Below are 20,555 nucleotides of genomic sequence, written 5' to 3' on the forward strand. Positions count from 1 at the left end.
GACCTGGTGGGGATGTCATCTCCTCCATGGAGGTTACCCTGTCGGTCCTTTTGTTCAATCAAAATCTAGATTCTCTGAGGCTGACTGCACGGAGATTCAATGCTTAGTCCTAGCCAAGAGAGGTTTTTCTGAAGGAGTGATTGATACTCTTATTCAGGCTAGAAAGCCGGTCACCTGTCGCATCTACCATAAGGTGTGGAGGACCTACTTATTCTAGTGTGAAGAACGTGGATTCCCTTGGCCTAAGGTCAGGTATCCAGGATTCTTTCTTTACTTCAAGAGGGTTTGGAGAAGGGACTTTCTCCTGTTAAGTGTAGTCAGTCCACGGGTCATCATTACTTCTGGGATATTAACTCCTCCCCAACAGGAAGTGCAAGAGGATCACCCAAGCAGAGCTGCTATATAGCTCCTCCCCTCTACGTCACACCCAGTCATTCTTTTGCACCCAACTAATAGATAGGATGTGTGAGAGGACTGTGGTGATTATACTTAGTTTTTATATCTTCAATCAAAAGTTTGTTATTTTAAAACAGCACCGGAGTGTGTTGTTCCTTCTCAGGTAGAATTTGAAGAAGAATCTACCTGAGTTTTTGTATGATCTTAGCCGGCGTAGCTAAGATTCATTTTGCTGTTCTCGGCCATTCTGAGGAGTGAGGTAAACTTCAGATCAGGGGACAGCGGGCAGGTTCACCTGCAAAGAGGTATGTTGCAGTATTTTATTTTCTGAGGAATGGAATTGACTAAGAAAATACTGCCAATACCGATATAATGTAAGTTCAGCCTTAAATGCAGTAGTAGCAACTGGTATCAGGCTGTTATGTATATATGTTTACACTTCAGTATTCTGGGGAATGGCACTTCACTGGGATAATACTATATGCATATAACTTTTAGCCTACTTGCAGTGGGAACGACTAGCAGCAGGCTTTTTAATGACATTTCATATTATTTGATTTTAAACGTTTTGCTGGCATGTTAAATCGTTTAATTATCTGAGGTACTGGGTGAAAAATTGTTTTGGGCACTGTTTTTCCACTTGGCTGTCGTTTATTTTAATTTAAGACAGTTCACTGAACTTCCCTCACTGTTGTGTGTGAGGGGGAGGGGCCTATTTTGGCGCTTTTGCTACGCATCAGAAATTCAGTCACAAGTCTGTTTCTCTCCCTGCATGATCCGGATCGTCTCTACAGAGCTCAAGGGTCTTCAAAAATTATTTTGAGGGAGGTAATCACTCACAGCAGACCTGTGAGATTGTGCTTTGACTGTGATAAAAAACGTTTATATTTTGTACATTTTTTTCTGCTATTAAGGGTTAGTTATCCATTGCTAATGGGGGCAATCTTTTGCTAAATTTATGCCTTTACCGGGAAAAATTTGGTTGTTATAATTTCTCCGGTTCATTGTTATTCAACTGTCATAGTTTTTTTCTGTGCTTCTTAAAGGCACAGTACGTTTTTCATATTACTTGTAAATTGTGTTGAAAAGTATTTCCAAGCTTGCTAGTTTAATTGCTAGTGTGTTAAACATGTCTGTGCTATATGTGCAAAAGCCAAGGTGGAGCCCAATAGAAATTTATGTACTAATTGCATTGATGCTACTTTAAATAAAAGTCAATCTGTACAAACTGAACATCATTCACCAAACAACGAGGGGGAAGTTATGCCGACTAACTTGCCTCACGTGTCAGTACCTGCATCTCCCGCTCGGGAGGTGCGTGATATTGTGTCGCCGAGTACTTCAGGGCGGCCATTACAAATCACACTACAGGACATGGCTAATGTTATGACTGAAGTTTTGTCTAAATTACCAGAACTTAGAGGTAAGAGAGATCACTCTGGGGTGAGAACAGAGTGCGCTGATAATAATAGGGCCATGTCAGATACTGCGTCACAATTTTCAGAACATGAGGACGGAGAGCTTCAATCTGCAGGTGACGGATCTGATCCAAATAGAGTGGATTCAGACATTTCAAATTTTAAGTTTAAGCTAGAAAACCTCCGTGTACTGCTAGGGGAGGTATTAGCGGCTCTGAATGATTGTAACACCGTTGCAATCCCAGAGAAATTATGTAGGCTGGATAGATACTATGCGGTACCAGCGAGTACTGACGTATTTCCTATACCTAAGAGGCTTACAGAGATAATTAAGATAATGAGTGGGATAGGCCCGGTGTACCCTTTTCCCCCCCTCCTGTATTTAGAAAAATGTTTCCAATAGACGCCACCACACGGGAATTATGGCAGATGGTCCCTAAGGTGGAGGGAGCGGTTTCTACTCTGGCTAAGCGTACCACTATCCCGGTGGAGGATAGCTGTGCCTTTTCAGATCCAATGGATAAAAAATTAGAGGGTTACCTTAAGAAAATGTTTGTTCAACAAGGTTTTATATTGCAACCCCTTGCATGTATTGCGTCTGTCACGGCTGCGGCCGCATTTTGGTCCGAGTCTCTGGAAGAGACTCTTGACTCAATAACTATAGATGAGATTTCAAATAAGCTTAAAACCCTTAAAGGATTACTTTCTGTTATAATTTTTAAGCTAAACAACTAACATATTAAAGTTAATAAACATTAATTAAAACCTACTGACCTATATTTTCACCAAAACTAAGTTTCATAATGTTCTAAAAGTTATATCTTTTATTCGCCGATGATGTCCCGTTATCCTGCCCACTATTTTCAGCACTTAGTGTTCAAAATACTTAAACCAATAACTTTGTGTTTAAAGCGCCATTTTGAAACCTAGGTATTGTAAACGGATTGGTACAGAGCAAAGGATACCCACGGAGTGGGTTTGGAAAACAATTACATTTGCAGACAAGATTTCTGATATACGGTAGAGATATGTTAATGAAATGCTATTGATAAATAGCTTATTTGGGGTAGTTAGTTAGTAACAGGCATAGAAAATATTTACTTACAGTGGCCCTTTAAGCTAGCTAATTAATTTATTTCAGATGCCGTAGTACATTTAACTAAACTTACGGCTAAGAATTCCGGATTCGCCATTCAGGCACGTAGAGCACTGTGGCTAAAATCCTGGTCAGCTGATGTTACTTCTAAATCTAAATTACTTAACATACCTTTCAAAGGGCAGACCTTATTCGGGCCCGGGTTGAAAGAAATTATCGCTGACATTACAGGAGGTAAAGGCCATGCCCTGCCTCAAGACCTAGGGCTAGACAGTCTAATTTTCGTGCCTTTCGTAACTTCAAGGCAGGAGCAGCATCAACTTCCTCTGCTCCAAAACAGGAAGGAGCTGTTGCTCGCTACAGACAAGGCTGGAAACCTAACCAGTCCTGGAACAAGGGCAAGCAGGCCAGAAAACCTGCTGCTGCCCCTAAGACAGCATGAATTGAGGGCCCCCGATCCGGGAACGGATCTAGTGGGGGGCAGACTTTCTCTCTTCGCCCAGGCTTGGGCAAGAGATGTCCAGGATCCCTGGGCGTTAGAGATCATATCTCAGGGATATCTTCTGGACTTCAAAATCTCTCCCCCAAAAGGGAGATTTCATCTTTCAAGGTTGTCAACAAACCAAATAAAGAAAGAGGCGTTTCTACGCTGTGTACAAGATCTTTTACTAATGGGAGTGATCCACCCGGTTCCGCGGTCGGAGCACGGACAGGGGTTTTACTCAAATCTGTTTGTGGTTCCCAAGAAAGAAGGAACCTTCAGACCAATCTTGGATTTAAAGATCCTAAACAAATTCCTAAGAGTTCCATCGTTCAAAATGGAAACTATTCGGACAATCTTACCCATGATCCAAAAGGGTCAGTACATGACCACAGTGGATTTAAAGGACGCTTACCTTCACATACCGATTCACAAAGATCACTACCGGTATCTAAGGTTTGCCTTCCTAGACAGGCATTACCAGTTTGTAGCTCTTCCATTCGGATTGGCTACGGCCCCAAGAATCTTCACAAAAGTTCTGGGCGCTCTTCTGGCGGTACTAAGACCGCGAGGAATTTCGGTGGCTCCGTACCTAGACGACATTCTGATACAAGCGTCAAGCTTTCAAACTGCCAAGTCTCATACAGAGTTAGTACTGGCATTTCTAAGGTCGCATGGGTGGAAGGTGAACGAAGAGAAGAGTTCTCTCTTTCCACTCACAAGAGTTCCCTTCTTGGGGACTCTTATAGATTCTGTAGAAATGAAGATATACCTGACAGAAGACAGGTTAACAAAGCTTCAAAATGCTTGCCGTGTCCTTCATTCCATTCAACACCCGTCAGTGGCTCAATGCATGGAGGTAATCGGCTTAATGGTAGCGGCAATGGACATAGTACCCTTTGCACGCCTACATCTCAGACCGCTGCAATTGTGCATGCTAAGTCAGTGGAATGGGGATTACTCAGATTTGTCCCCTACTCTGAATCTGGATCAAGAGACCATCTTCTATGGTGGCTTTCTCGGCCACATCTGTCCAGGGGGATGCCATTCAGCAGGCCAGATTGGACAATTGTAACAACAGACGCCAGCCTACTAGGTTGGGGCGCTGTCTGGAATTCCCTGAAGGCTCAGGGATCATGGACTCAGGAGGAGAGTCTCCTTCCAATAAACATTCTGGAATTGAGAGCAGTTCTCAATGCCCTTCTGGCTTGGCCTCAGTTAACAACTCGGGGGTTCATCAGGTTTCAGTCGGACAACATCACGACTGTAGCTTACATCAACCATCATGGAGGGACAAGAAGCTCCCTAGCGATGATGGAAGTATCAAAGATAATTCGCTGGGCAGAGTCTCACTCTTGCCACCTGTCAGCGATCCACATTCCAGGAGTGGAGAACTGGGAGGCGGATTTCCTAAGTCGTCAGACTTTTCATCCGGGGGAGTGGGAACTTCATCCGGAGGTCTTTGCCCAAATACTTCGACGTTGGGGCAAACCAGAGATAGATCTCATGGCGTCTCGCCAGAACGCCAAGCTTCCTTGTTACGGGTCCAGGTCCAGGGACCCGGGAGCGGTCCTGGTAGATGCTTTGACAGCACCTTGGACCTTCGGGATGGCCTATGTGTTTCCACCCTTCCCGATGCTTCCGCGATTGATTGCCAGGATCAAACAGGAGAGAGCATCGGTGATTCTAATAGCGCCTGCGTGGCCACGCAGGACCTGGTATGCAGATCTAGTGGACATGTCATCCTGTCCACCTTGGTCTCTGCCTCTGAGACAGGACCTTCTAATTCAGGGTCCTTTCAAACATCAAAATCTAATTTCTCTGAAGCTGACTGCTTGGAAATTGAACGCTTGATTTTATCAAAGCGTGGATTTTCGGAGTCAGTAATTGATACCTTAATACAGGCTAGGAAACCTGTTACCAGAAAGATTTACCATAAAATATGGCGTAAATACTTACATTGGTGCGAATCCAAGAGTTACTCATGGAGTAAGGTTAGGATTCCTAGGATATTGTCCTTTCTACAAGAAGGTTTAGAAAAGGGTTTATCTGCTAGTTCCTTAAAGGGACAGATCTCAGCTCTGTCCATTCTTTTACACAAGCGTCTGTCAGAAGTTCCAGACGTTCAGGCTTTTTGTCAGGCTTTGGCCAGGATTAAGCCTGTGTTTAAAACTGTTGCTCCACCATGGAGCTTAAATTTAGTTCTTAACGTTTTACAGGGTGTTCCGTTTGAACCCCTTCATTCCATTGATATCAAATTGTTATCTTGGAAAGTTCTGTTTTTAATGGCTATTTCCTCGGCTCGAAGAGTCTCTGAGTTATCGGCCTTACATTGTGATTCTCCTTATCTGATTTTTCATTCAGACAAGGTAGTTCTGCGTACTAAACCTGGGTTCTTACCTAAGGTAGTCACTAATAGGAATATCAATCAAGAGATTGTTGTTCCATCATTGTGTCCTAACCCTTCTTCAAAGAAGGAACGACTTCTACACCATCTGGATGTAGTTCGTGCCCTGAAATTTTATTTACAGGCAACTAAAGATTTTCGCCAAACTTCTTCCCTGTTTGTCGTTTATTCTGGACAGAGGAGAGGTCAAAAAGCTTCTGCTACCTCTCTCTCTTTTTGGCTTCGTAGCATAATACGTTTAGCCTATGAGACTGCTGGACAGCAGCCTCCTGAAAGAATTACAGCTCATTCTACTAGAGCTGTGGCTTCCACTTGGGCCTTTAAGAATGAGGCATCTGTTGAACATATTTGCAAGGCTGCAACTTGGTCTTCTCTTCATACTTTTTCCAAATTTTACAAATTTGACACTTTTGCTTCTTCGGAGGCTGTTTTTGGGAGAAAGGTTCTTCAGGCAGTGGTCCCTTCCGTATAAAGATCCTGCCTGTCCCTCCCGTCATCCGTGTACTTTAGCTTTGGTATTGGTATCCCAGAAGTAATGATGACCCGTGGACTGACTACACTTAACAGGAGAAAACATAATTTATGCTTACCTGATAAATTCCTTTCTCCTGTAGTGTAGTCAGTCCACGGCCCGCCCTGTTTTTTATGGCAGGTCTAAATTTAAAATTATACTCCAGTCACCACTGCACCCTATAGTTTCTCCTTTCTCGTTTGGTTCTCGGTCGAATGACTGGGTGTGACGTAGAGGGGAGGAGCTATATAGCAGCTCTGCTTGGGTGATCCTCTTGCACTTCCTGTTGGGGAGGAGTTAATATCCCAGAAGTAATGATGACCCGTGGACTGACTACACTACAGGAGAAAGGAATTTATCAGGTAAGCATAAATTATGTTTTCTGCTAGTTACTTAAAGGGACAGATTTCAGCTCTATCAGTGTTATTACACAAGAGGCTCGCTGAGCTTCCTGATATTAAGTCTTTTGTTCAGGCTCTGTCTAGAATCAGGCCTGTGTTTAGACATTTGGCTCCTCCTTGGAGTTTAAATTTGGTTCTTAAGGTTTTGCAGGGGGCTCCATTTGAGCCCATGCATTCGGTTGACATTAAGTTACTGTCTTGGAAGGTTCTTTTTCTATTGGCTATTGCTTTGGCACACAGAGTCTCGGAGTTGGCGGTCTTGCAATGTGAGCCTCCTTACCTAGTTTTTCATGCTGATAAGGCTGTTCTTCGCACTGGGTTGGGTTATCTACCTAAGTTTGTGTCTGATCGCAACATCAATCAGGAGATCATGGTTCCTTCCTTGTGTCCTAATCCTTCTTCGAAGGAGCGATTACTTCATAATTTGGATGTGGTTCAGGCTTTGAAATTCTATCTTCATACTACAAAAGATTTTAGACAGACTTCGGCATTGTTTGTTGTCTATTCTGGGAAGCGCAGAAGACTTCTTCCACTTCCCTATCTTTTTGGTTGAGGAGCATTATCCGCTTAGCATATGAAACAGCGGGACATAAGCCTCCTCAGAATGATTACGGCTCATTCAACTAGAGCTGTGGCTTCTTCTTGGGCCTTCAAGAATTAGGCTTCTATGGAGCAGATTTTGTTGGGCGGCTACCTGGTCCTCCTTACATAATTTTTCAAAGTTTTACAAATTTTAAATTTTTGCCTTGGCTGGAGCAGCTTTTGGGAGAAAGGTTTTGCAGGCTGTGGTGCCCTCAGAATAGGGTCCGCCTCTCTTTTACCCTCCCGTTTTTCATTCAGTGTCCTCTAGAGCTTGGGTATATGTTTCCCACAAGTAAGGAATGAAGCCGTGAACTCTCCTCATATTAAGATGGAAAACATAAATTATGCTTACCAAATCCTTTCCTTTCTGTATGAGGAGAGTCCACGGCCCCCGCACGTTTTCTCTGTTGGGCCGTTCAAAAATTTTGTTATTCTTCTGGCACCTTTTATACCCTGATATTTCTCCTACTGTTCCTTGTTCCCTCGGCAGAATGACTGGGGGATGAGGGCAGTGGGGGAGGTATTTAAGCCTTTGGCTGGGGTGTCTTTGCCTCCTCCTGGTGGCCAGGTTCTGTATTCCCACAAGTAAGGAATGAAGCCATGGACTCTCCTCATGCAGATAGAAAGGAAATGATCTGGTAAGCATAATTTATGTTCTTTCAATACTTTGCATGTCCACCTTTATTTTTTAAGACAGACTCAATCCTCCTTGGCATGGAGGAAACCAGTGTCGTACAAATTTCTGGAGAGATGTTCTGCCCTTCTTCAGAGAGAATTTCTTTTCAGCTGCTCTTTGCTGGAGGGGTGGTGTTGCTTCTACCATTCTCTTTAAAATACCCCAAAGGTGTTTTACTGGATTCAAGTCAGGTGACATACTTGGCCAGGTCATAGTTTTCACTTGTTTCTCCTTTAGAAACTCATTTGTGGTTTTGGATGTGTGCTTTGGATCGTTATCATGCTGGAATATTCGTCCTCTGCCAAACTTCTGGAGACTGGGAGTCATCCTGTCAGCCAGTATTTTGATATTTTGCAGGCATTCATGGTGCCATCTATAAATATCCCCAACACCTTTTGCAGTCTTGTAGCCCCATATCATCACACTCCCACCTCCATGATTCACTGTTGGGCTATGCATTCACTGTAATAATCCTGACCAGGTTCACACCAAACATGCTGCACCCCATCTGAGCCAAAAAATTGTATCTTGGTCTTGGCCATCTTATCAAATAATGTGCTCCCAGTATTCATCAGGCTTTTCATGTTGTTTAGCAAAGTTTAATCTTGTAGTTTTGTGCCGAAGAGCAAGCAAGGGTTTTTTCCTTGGATGCTGTCCATAGAAGTTGACATTATGCAATGTCCTTAGCACTGTCTGAGCTGTCACAGGAACTCCAATTTCTATCGATAATCTCTGAGCTAAATCTGAAGCATTTGATTTGATGAAAATCTGAAACGCCTGTTTTTCAGAGCTAGATTGTGCAAGTAGCGCACTATACGTGGCGTCATTTTAGAAAGACAGCCACTGCAGCTCTGATTTTTGGCACTGTATATCGATCTATACCTCCTGATTACTGCTGCAACTGCGTTTTAACTGATTTTAAGTTGGTCATCACCAATCTTCCTGTATCCTTTTCCATCTTTGTGAAGTCTCACAATCAGATTTGCAATTCCTATGGCAATTCTTTTCCATGTGGAGACATGATGCAAACTTGCAGATAGACACAGCCCATTGGTCAAAAAATTAGACTGTTCTGGTAACTATGCTCATGCAATTAGGATAATTGGAAATCATAGGTGTACTCCATTTTGTTTCAGTTTCTACTTTAGGGCCTGTATTTTCAATATAATATTTCTAAAGTATTTGTTTTTGAATGTTTATATTAGGAAATACTTAATGCCATATTTAAGTGATATTGCCCAGGGGTGTACTCACTTCTGTTGTATACTGTATATGTGTGTATGTATATATGTATGTATGTATGTATGTATGTATACATATATAGATTTCTTTCTAATGGTAGTGAGAGTCCACGATCCTTACTGTTGGTAATTACATCACCTGGCCACCAAGAGGAGGCAAAGACACCCCATACCAGATTAATAATCCCTCCTACTTCCTCTTCCCTCCCAGTATTTATTTACCTCGTCAAAAAGAAGGTATGGATAGAGATACTGCTGAAATTATGAAGAATTTCAGATTTATATTCTTTCATTGGATAGTTCCTGGAAGAGTAGGAATTTAGGAGAGTTATGCATTATTATTCTCCTTGATGAAGCTGAGTGACAAGCTAGACATGGGTGTTGCAAGGTAGTTCCTTAGCCTCCTCCTGCTGGACAAGATTGGACACTTTTAAATTCTGTTTTTTGTTTGTTTGTTTTTTTGTTACAGCTCTGGGCAGATGTCTTGGTGACAGTCCTCTTATGGAGTGGATCTGGTGGAGGATGAGTACCTTTTCCTGGGGTCCTACTCCTGTCCCTTTCATGCACTTAGTGTGGCGACACTATAGCTCTGCTATCAACAGACTAAATTAAATCCCTGTTCCCACTATGATAAGGATTGGACTCTTTACTGAGGGGGACACACAGTGTAGCTAAGGGGTTCCAATTTCACGGTGGTGGCATACATAAATCATCAGGGGGTACTCACAGCTCCCTGGCAATGAAGGAAGTATCTCGCATATTGCCATGGGCGGAGACAAATCTTTGTTCGATCTCAGCCATCCAAATCCCAGGAGTGGACAACTGGAAAGCGGACTATTTTTGCCGCCAGACCCTCCACCCAAAGTAATGGTCTCTAAAAAAGGAGATTTTGAAACAGCTGATGGTTCACTGGGGATGACCAGAGATAGATCTGATGGCATCCCGGTTCAATCACAAGCTCCCACACAATGGCTCCAGAGCGAGGGATCCAAAGGCGGAGTTTACCGAAGCTCTGACGGCCCTGTGGCATTTTCAGCTAGTCTACCCGTTTCCTCCAATCTTACTTCTTCCCCAAGTGATTGCTCGTCTCAAGCAGTAGAGAGTCTCTGCAATCTTGGTAGCTCCAGCATGGCCTCGACTAACTTGGTATGTGGACCTAGTCAGGATGTCCAGTGCTCCCCCATGGCACCTTCCACTTTGACAGGACCTGCTTGTGCAAGGGCCATTTTTTTATCAAAATCTTTAGTCTCTTAACTTAACTGCATGGAGATTGAACGCTTGATCTCAACTCAGAGGTTTTTCTGAGTCTGTTATCGATACTTTAATTCAGGCTTGTAAGCCAGTTACTAGACTGATCTATTACAAGATATGGAAGGTGTACCTTTCCTTGTGTTCTAAGCATGGTTTCTCATGGCATTCAGGGAGAATTCCTAGGATTTTAAAATTCCTTCAGGAAGGTTTAGACAAGGGTTTGTCGGACAGTTCTATTAAGGGTTAGATTTCTGTCCTTTCAGTTTTTCTACTCAGGAAGTTAGTGAGTTTGCCTGATATTCAGGTACTTGCTAGGATTAAGCCAGTTCTTAAACCAACTTATCCTCCTTAGAATCTCAACCTGGTTCTCAACTCTCTACAATCTCCTCCATTTGAACCAATGCATTCTTTGGATATTAAGATATTATCTTGGAAAGTGTTGTTCCTTTTGGCAATCTCTTTTGGCGAGAAGAGTTTATGAATTGTCTGCCCTATAATAAGATCCTCAGTATTTGATTTTTTTCAGGATAAAGCAGTTCTGCATACTGTATTTTTTTTACCAAAGTTTATTTCGGTGGATAATATCAACAGTGAAATTGTTGTTCCTTCTCTATGTCTGAACCCTAAGTCTTTAAAGGAATGACATTTACATAATCTAGACATGGTTTGGGCTTTAAAATTCTTTTTACATATTTACAAAATGTATTCTTACCTGATAAATTCATTTTATTTCTTGCTAGTGAGAGTGCACAAGCCCACCCAATATTATTTTTTATTTCTTTTTTTGTGACAGTAGTCCTGGTTCGCATCTCTGTACCCTATGCTCTTTCTTGCTTTGTTCTGTTCTCGGCTATGCAATACTGGGAGGGAAGATGAAGTAGAAGGGCTTATTAAACACTGGTATTAGGGTGTCTTTGCCTCCTCCTGGTGGCCAGGTGATGTAATTCACAACAGTAAGGATCGTGGACTCTCACTACCATGAAATTAATTAATTTAGAGAGCGAAAATGAATGAATAAATAAATATATAGATAGATATCTTTATCTTCTTTTTTTTTTAATTTCTGAACTTTTTTGTACACAGACAAATCACCACCGAAGAGGGTGAGCAGAGAGCTAAGGAGCTAAGTGTCATGTTTATTGAAACAAGTGCCAAGACTGGCTATAATGTCAAGCAGGTAATGTCTCTATTCTCCTGTGCTTTATTCATTTGACCTGCTATTAATATTCATATCAGTTGATAGATTTGCTAAGCTCCATGGTGGGCATTGCTGTGATGATTCTAAAATTCTCTTTTTGTATTTAAAGTCCATGTCCTTCACCAATCTTTAACTTGTATTCATTGTACATTTCAAGCTTTTCCGTAGAGTAGCTGCCGCTCTGCCTGGGATGGACAGCACACCTGAGAAGAGCAAAGAGGACAGTATCCTTCATTCATCACATTAAAATGCTTCAGGGAAGAGGAATAAGTTAGTAGCTGCAGTATAGAATTATCTCATTTTACAACAATGTCCATAGTTTTATACTTCTATTAAATACGAGGAGTTGGTTGGCTCAGGAACAAATCCTTTTAGTGTTCCCTCCAGAACCTATTTAAAGGGACACAAAACCCAACTTTATTTTTCTTTCATGATTTCATGTGATTTTAAACAACTTTCCGATTTACTTCTATTATCTGATTTGTTTTCTTGGTATCTCTTGCTGAAAAGAGCTGATTATTTGTGGCTGCACATATATGCCTCATGTTATTGGCTCACCCAATGTGTTAACTAGCTCCCGGTAGTGAATTGCTACATCTTCTATAAAAGATACCAAGAGAATGAAGCAAATTAGATAACAGAAGTAAATTGTAACATTTTTAAAAAAGTGTATTCTCTATCTGAATCATGAAAGAAATTTTTTGGGCTTTATGTCACTTTAATGGGCTCACTACCCAAATGATTTTACTGACCACCTGACTAAAATTGAAGCCAATAGTAAGCTAAAATGAGCTAGTTAATGTTTTTTCAATGTTGCACAAATTCTCATTAAATTAATTTATATTTAATGATTTTGCTTTGGATAGCTTAAGTATAATTTATACATAACAGAAAATATGTTCTTCTGCCTCCACCTAGCTACTTCATAATGGCAAAATTATCTGTTGAGAACTCTGATTTAACATTGCTTTCCAAAACCTTTTGTTTGGGAGGTTGATTTGGGAAGGTCTGTAGAATTGTATAAATATGTAGCCTTTATAGATTCTGGCCATTAGATGGCAGTGCTGTGTGTAAATAACTGACTCATTCTACTACTGGGTACAGATATGTTTGTTTTTATATATGTGTATTATTTGTGTATGTATATGTATGTGTGTGTATATATATATATATATATATATATATATATATATATATATATATATATATATATATATATATATATATATATATATATACACAAAACACGGAAGGGAACTGCACTCTCATACCGGACCGGGTACACATCATATGACCCTGCAAATGCTCAGCCCTGGGTGCCACTGGCACTCACAGGAAGCTGTGCTGTCCCCAGAGCCACAAGCAGTTAACCCCAGACAGGTCTGGGTGCAAGAACCATAGGCAAAATTACAAAACAAATTAATACAACACACAGAGAAAACCCAGCACTCACTTACAAGCTCTCAGCTTTTTAAGATTTAAAAGCAGTTTTGCTTTTAAATCTTAGCTGAGAGCTTGTAAGTGAGTGCTGGGTTTTCTCTGTGTGTTATATATATATATATATATATATATATATATATATATATACGTGTGTTTGTGTGTAAAATATATATAAAATAGTCTAGTGGTAAATAATTGACTTAAAAACAAACACTGGGGATTTTGCACAATTTAACCCCCATCAAGTTGAGCTGAATTTGGCATGGATGAGAGTGCTGGGCCTAGCTGTTGCTTAGAAATCCAGCAGCTGGGCCCCTCTCCCCTAACAAGTAGCACTACCAGGGAAATTTACCGGTGCCAGGGCCCATTTTGCTGACACTGATGCCCTGGTACAAGAGACTTGTCCTGACCTGAGATAGGTAGTTAACATGTCTTAAATGTGAGTTCACTTTGTATGAGGATTAAGAAAGCAACAAATGTGCTTGTGTCTCAAGACTCCATATCACAGATAATCAGGGAGGCCAAACATTAACCTAGCAATAATCTGTATTCATTATTTAAATAAACCTTAATTTGAGACCTACATGATCCACATGCACCTATACTGTGATCCTTTTATTATTGAGATCTGATGTCATGAGATTTTCTTACAATGTCAACAGTTAATCTGACAATAGTTATGCTGATTCAATTGCATTGATTGGTGATTAAAGTGAATGTAAATTTTGATGCTAAAGTGCCCGGTTTTTGAAAATTTTATTAAAAACAGGGGCACTTTAATTCATCAAAATTTACATTTCACTCCTGTTGTGAAAAAAAACCCATACCTTTTAAACTTGACAGCAGCTCCAGCTTCCTCCGTTCATGCAAGCCATTTCTGATGTCAGAAATGATGGCTAGGTCATCCTCCAATCATGGCTCTCCCCCCTCCCCACCGGGGGAATCAGTGTCTGATTCAACGCTGTGATTGGAGGAAACCGGATTCCTCATTTTAGACCCAGGAAGAGACTTTAGCATCAAAATTTACATTCACTTTAAGTCAATAGGAAGCTAATCCTAAAATTGCTATGGAGGTTTCTAGTAATAGACTGCTATCTTTCCGTAGTTGTCTTAGAGTGTAATATGTTAATATTCAGCACCTCAATGTCTGTAGCGTTTATTATCTAATAAAGATCTGTGTGGCTGCATTTGTGTTTTTTTTCCTTAACCATTCTTCCTCAATCAGTGATCGACATCAAGTTGGAAAAACCTCCTGAACAGCCAGTGACTGAGAGCGGATGCTCCTGCTAACATCCCCGGTTCAATAGCAGCCAGCAGAGGCTACACACATCAGAAAGGAAAGCGTCTCTATATATATCTCTTAAAATCCCTGTGTGTGGATGCAGTGTGTGCTCCATTTTACGAGGGGGTAATGGGGGAGCCCCAAGAACAAACCACCTCCCTCCTCATTTCACTCAAACTGCATGGTATAGTGTAAGGTTTGGAGAATGAGAATTTTATGTATATTTTTTATTTCTTGCACTGTGGGTGCCTAAAATGGTGCCCTTTAAATTCTCTAAATGTGATAAAAAAAATGTATTGGAAAGTTGTGCTGACATGTTATTTTGTTTACTGTGAATGTACCAGGATGGAGCCAGGTTACAGGGAACAGAAATGGCATTTGTCCTGCATACTTGTATTCCAAAATTGAATTCTGCAGTAGCCGACATCCAACTAACTAATAGGAATAAAGGGTTTACATTTTAAGAATAAGGTTACAGTTTGTGTCTTAATACCCTTTTTCCTTTCAGGCCTTTTTTCCTAATGTCTCAATGTAACAATGTTTGTTTACATTTTTATTTGTATTGTTTTCTTTCTTGCTGACCAGGCTGGCTGATTTCTACCCTTGTCCTTGTTATGCTCACTCTCGCCTTCTGTTTGTTTTTGCATTGTCTCTGCATAATCAAAATAACCATATGTATGGTTATGTACTGTTGATTATTTTACAGTTGTCAGTGTGCATTTAAACTTGTGCAAGTATTCTCCCTCCTTAAGGCAGCTTGGATATATTAATAAAAAAATTGTTCCAAGAAGAAAATTAATTGAAGCTGCTACTCTGCAGTAGATCTCTCTTCGTTTTGTTGTGTATTGCTACATATTTTAAACTGTAAAATATACATGCTAATTGGTTTCTAACACCAATGATTACAGGTAATACTACACACTAGGTTTGTGCTCTGTAACTCCACTGCAAATGTATGTATGCTGCTACATAAGGTTGGTTTTGTAAAATTCAGGGAGTTGTCTTCTTCCTCTGTCTGTGAGGGCTGAAACATTGATAAAGAAAACAAACCTTTGAACCTGGTATATCACTGCACCCTCTCTGAGTTCACCTGTGGTGTTCCATTTCCTGTTGCTCCTTTTCTATTAGAATAATTGCTGTATCCTGGTCATGTCACATCTGTTTTTCTGTATACAAGGTTGGTCCTGCACTTTGGGCCATAGCCTCTGATGATCAGTCAGTTGTATTGTTATTGCACATTGCTGGATTGTAAATGAAAAAAAATGTCTGAAATAGTATTGATAATGAATAAATTATAGTGAAAATGTTTCTCCACTTGAATAATCCTTGGATGTCTTATATTGCGTAACTGCCCCATATTACCTCTTCATAGCTGTTAACCAAGTAGGTGTGAATATTAATGAGTATCTACTATATAAACACAGCTGTGTGTCTCACTAAATAAAATCTTCGCCTATCACATTGTTCGCTCTGTGTCTAGCTTTGTATTTCTTCTGATAAGTTTGAGTAAATTTGTAAAGGTTGTGTCAATACTATTGCTAGAAGGTGGATGTTTGAGACAGTGGACAGTTTGGACTTGATTAGTGATTGGCATTTCTTACATGTGTGGTTTAGAGATAAGTATGAAACTATGTAATGTGATGACATCTAAAAGGGATTTTTGGAAGATTGAATATGTTTAAATCAACATAGAGCCAAAGAAAGGACTTGATAGATAAAGGCAAAGGGCATTAACTGAGTTGTTTTGTCACAGTTAGCAGGAGAATATGATCATGTTAAAAGATGCAGTGTGATTGTCTCTTTGGTTTAGCAGTAATTAGATAATATATATGTATGTGTGTGTGTTCTATGGTATGTTTAGGGTGGATGCCAGATTAGAAGGGGTCCAGAAAAGTGTCAGAAAATACTTTCGGCTAGATTACGAGTTGTGCGTTAGGCTTAAAAAGCAACGTTAAGAGGTCCTAACGCTGCTTTTTAACGCCCGCTAGTATTACGAGTCTTGCAGGTACAGGTGTAGCGCTCACTTTTTTGGCCAGACTTGGAAATACCGCAAATCCACTTACCTAAATTGCGTATCCTCTTTTTTTCAATGGGACTTGGATAGCGCGGGTATTACGAGTCTGCCAAAAAGTGAGCGGTACACCCTCTCCTGTCAAGACTGGTACCGCATTTTAAAGTCAGTAGTTAAGAGTTTTATACTACAACGCCGTAGCATAAAACTCTTAACCTAAAGTGCTAAAAAGTACACTAACACCCATAAACTACCTATTAACCCCTAAACCGAGGCCCTCCCACATCGCAAACACTAAAAGAAATTTTTTAACCCCTAATCTGCCGAACCGGACATCTCCACCACTATAATAAATATATTAACCCCTAAACCGCCTCACAAACACTGGTTAAATATTAACCCCTAATCTGCCGTCCCTAACATCGCCGCCACCTACCTACATTTATTAACCCCTAATCTGCCGCCCCCAATGTCGCAGCCACTATATTAAAGTTATTAACCCCTAAGTCTAACCCTAACACCCCCTAGCTTAAATATAATTAAAAGAAATCTAACTAAAAATTCCTATCATTAACTAAATTATTCCTATTTAAAACTAAATACTTACCTGTAAAATAAACCCTAAGCTAGCTACAATATAACTAATAGTTACATTGTAGCTATCTTAGGGTTTATTTTTATTTTACAGGCAAGTTTGTATTTATTTTAATTAGGTAGAATAGTTACTAAATAGTTATTAACTATTTAATAACTACCTAGCTAAAATAAAATCAAAAGTACCTGTAAAATAAAACCTAACCTAAGTTACAATTACACATAACACTACACTACAATTAAATACATTTACTAAATTAAATACAATTTAATAAATTACATACAATTACCTAAATTAAATTGGCTAAAGTACAAAAAAAATTCCAGAAAATAATAAACAAATTACAGAAATTTAAACTAATTACACCTAATTTAATAACCCTATTAAAATAAAAAAGCCCCTATCCTAAACTAAACTACCAATAGCCCTTAAAAGGGCCTTTTGCGGTGCATTGCCCCAAAGTAATTAGCTCTTTTACCTGTAAAAAAAAAAAAAAAGTGCAATCCCCCCAACATTAAAACCCACCACCCACACAACCAACCCCCCAAATAAAATCTAAAAAAAACCTAAGCTCCCCATTGCCCTGAAAAGGGCATTTGGATGGGCATTGCCCTTAAAAGGGCAGTTAGCTCTTTTGCTGCCCATAGTCCCTAACCTAAAAATAAAACTCACCCAATACACCCTTAAAAAAAACCTAACACTAACTCCCTGAAGATCGACTTACCGGGAGACGTCTTCATCCAAGCTGGACGAAGTGATCCTCCAGACGGGCAGAAGTCTTCATCCAAGCCGGTCAGAAGTCTTCATCCAGACGGCATCTTTATCCATCCGGCGCGGAGCGGGTCCATCTTCAAGACATCCGACGCGGAGCATCCTTTTCTGGCGACGACTAAAACCGAATGAAGGTATCTTTAAGTGACGTCATCCAAGATGGCGTCCCTTAGAGTCCGATTGGCTGATAGAATTCTATCAGCCAATTAGAATTAAGGTAGAAAAAATCCTATTGGCTGATGCAATCAGCCAATAGGATTGAAGTTCAATCCTATTGGCTGATCCAATCAGCCAATAGGATTGAGCTTGCATTCTATTGGCTGTTCCTTCATGTGCCAATCCACAGGGACCACTTCAAGTTCCTGAGATTTGCGTTTCTAGACCAACACTTCAAGTTTGTGGCCCCTCCCTTTGGTCTTGCTGACGGCCCCGAGAGTCTTCACAAAGGTTCTGGGGGCCCTACTTGCGGTGGCCAGAGGCATTGCAGTGGCGCCCTATCTGGACGACATCCTAGTCCAGGCGTCGTCACTCAGTCTCGCTGAGGATCATTCGAGGGCTCTTCTTCTTTTGCTCCAATCTCACGGTTGGAAGATCAACTCAGGAAAGAGATCCCTGATTCCCAGGAACAGGGTGGAATTCCTGGGTACGATAATAGACTATGTCCATGAAAATATTTCTCACAGGAAGATTGTGTCCTCTTGTCTTGCCCTTCAGTCCTCCTCAAGCCCCTCGGTGGCTCAGTGTATGGAGGTGATCAGACTCATGGTTTCCAGCATAGACATCATTCCATTCGCCAGGTTCAATCTTAGACCTTTTCAATTGTGCATGTTGAGACAGTGGAACGGCGATCATTCAGATCTATCACAGCAGATATCCATGGATGCTCGGACTCGGATCTCCCTCTCGTGGTGGATCCGTCCAGAGCAACTGGCCATGGGGAGACCGTCCTGGGCGATTGTGACCAAGGACGCGAGTCTGGCAGGATGGGGAGCTGTTTGGGGTGCCAGGAAAATGGAGTCTCTCCTTCCGATAAATATTCTGGAACTCTGAGCAATCTACAATGCTCTAAAGGGATGGCCTCTTCTGGGGTTGATCAGCTTCATTAGATTCCAGACCGACAACATTACCTCGGTGGCTAACATCAACCACCAACTGGGAAGCAGACTTTCTCAGCAGGCAATCCTTCCATCCGGGGGAATGGTCTCTTCACCCCAAAGTGTATGCGGAGATTTGTCTCAGGTGGGGAACGCCAGATATAGACCTTATGGCATCCAGACTCAATTGCAAGCTACCCCGATACGGGTCGAGGTCCAGGGATCCCCAGGCAGAGCTAATAGATGCCTTAGTGATGCCTTGGGGGTTCAGCCTAGCTTACATTTTCTCTTACATTGGTGTATCCGGTCCACGGCTTCATCCTTACTTGTGGGGATATTCTCAATCCCTACAGGAAGTGGCAAAGAGAGCACACAGCAGAGCTGTCCATATAGCTCCCCTCAGGCTCCGCCCCCCCAGTCATTCTCTTTGCCGCTCTAACAAGTAGCATCTCCACGGGAGGGTAAAGAGTTTGTGGTGTTAGATTTGTAGTTTTTATTTCTTCTATCAAAAGTTTGTTATTTTAAAATAGTGCCGGCTTGTACTGTTTACTCTGAGGCAGAAAGTGATGAAGATTTCTGCTGAGAGGAATATGATTTTAGCACCAGTAACTAAAATCCATTGCAGGCTGGGGGGAACAGTTTGCAGGCTTAACTGCTTCAGGTATGATCAGTCATTTTTCTAACAAGACCAGGTAATGCTAGAAGACTGTCAGAAATCCCCTCAGGGATAGGTAAGCCATTTTTCTCAGACTCTGTATAAAATGATGGCTTAAATTAAGGGCTTAATGCTGGTTGACACTATTGTGGGCTTAATCGATTGCTTTATTAGCATGATTTAGAATGAATAGGGTGTTTTTTGAGACTTTTAAAACACTTATGGGGTTTATTATTGCGCCTGGCACTTAATTAGACACCTAACCTAGTCTAAAAGGCCCCATCATTCTGGAATGAAGAGGGAGGGGGCCTCATTTTTGCGCCTCAGTTGCGCAGTTGTTTTGGCTAGACAGTTCATGCAGCTTCACGTGGGGAGTCCAGAGACCTCAGAGAGGACTTCAGAGAGGCTTATTTCTCCTGTTAAGTGTAGTCAGTCCACGGGTCATCATTACTTATGGGATATTAACTCCTCCCCAACAGAAAGTGCAAGAGGATCACCCAAGCAGAGCTGCTATATAGCTCCTCCCCTCTACGTCACACCCAGTCATTCTCTTGCACCCAACTAATAGATAGGATGTGTGAGAGGACTGTGGTGATTAAACTTAGTTTTTTATATCTTCAATCAAAAGTTTGTTATTTTAAACGGCACCGGAGTGTGTTGTTTCCTTCTCAGGCAGAATTTGAAGAAGAATCTACCTGAGTTTTTGTATATGATCTTAGCGGACGTAACTAAGATCCGTTTGCTGTTCTCGGCCATTCTGAGGAGTAAGGTAACTTCAGATCAGGGGACAGCGGGCAGGTTCACCTGCAAAGAGGTATGTTGCAGTATATTATTTTCTAAGGAATGGAATTGACTGAGAAAATACTGCTAATACCGATATAATGTAAGTACAGCCTTAAATGCAGTAGTAGCAACTGGTATCAGGCTGATATGTATATATGTTTACACTTAAGTATTTCTGGGGAATGGCACTTCACTGGGAAAATACTGTATGCATATAACTTTTAGCCTAACTTGCAGTGTGAGCGACTAGCAGCAGGCTTTTTAAT

General features: G+C 41.1%; 1 protein-coding gene across 2 annotated transcripts in view; it reads left to right on the plus strand.

Moving 5' to 3' along the window:
• The window catches only part of LOC128645801 (ras-related protein Rab-6B), a 118,632-nt gene extending 102,786 nt beyond the window's left edge, over positions 1-15,846 (plus strand). For both annotated transcript variants that reach the window (XM_053699049.1, XM_053699050.1), the window contains exons 6-8: positions 11,544-11,637; positions 11,816-11,882; positions 14,324-15,846. In XM_053699049.1, coding sequence (XP_053555024.1) covers positions 11,544-11,637; positions 11,816-11,882; positions 14,324-14,388 — 226 coding nt within the window. In that variant the 3' untranslated portion in view covers positions 14,389-15,846. The remainder of the gene's footprint in view (positions 1-11,543; positions 11,638-11,815; positions 11,883-14,323) is intronic.
• Positions 15,847-20,555: the final 4,709 nt, after the last annotated feature.

The sequence above is a fragment of the Bombina bombina genome, chromosome 1, assembly GCF_027579735.1.
Source record: "Bombina bombina isolate aBomBom1 chromosome 1, aBomBom1.pri, whole genome shotgun sequence".
NCBI lineage: Eukaryota > Metazoa > Chordata > Amphibia > Anura > Bombinatoridae > Bombina > Bombina bombina.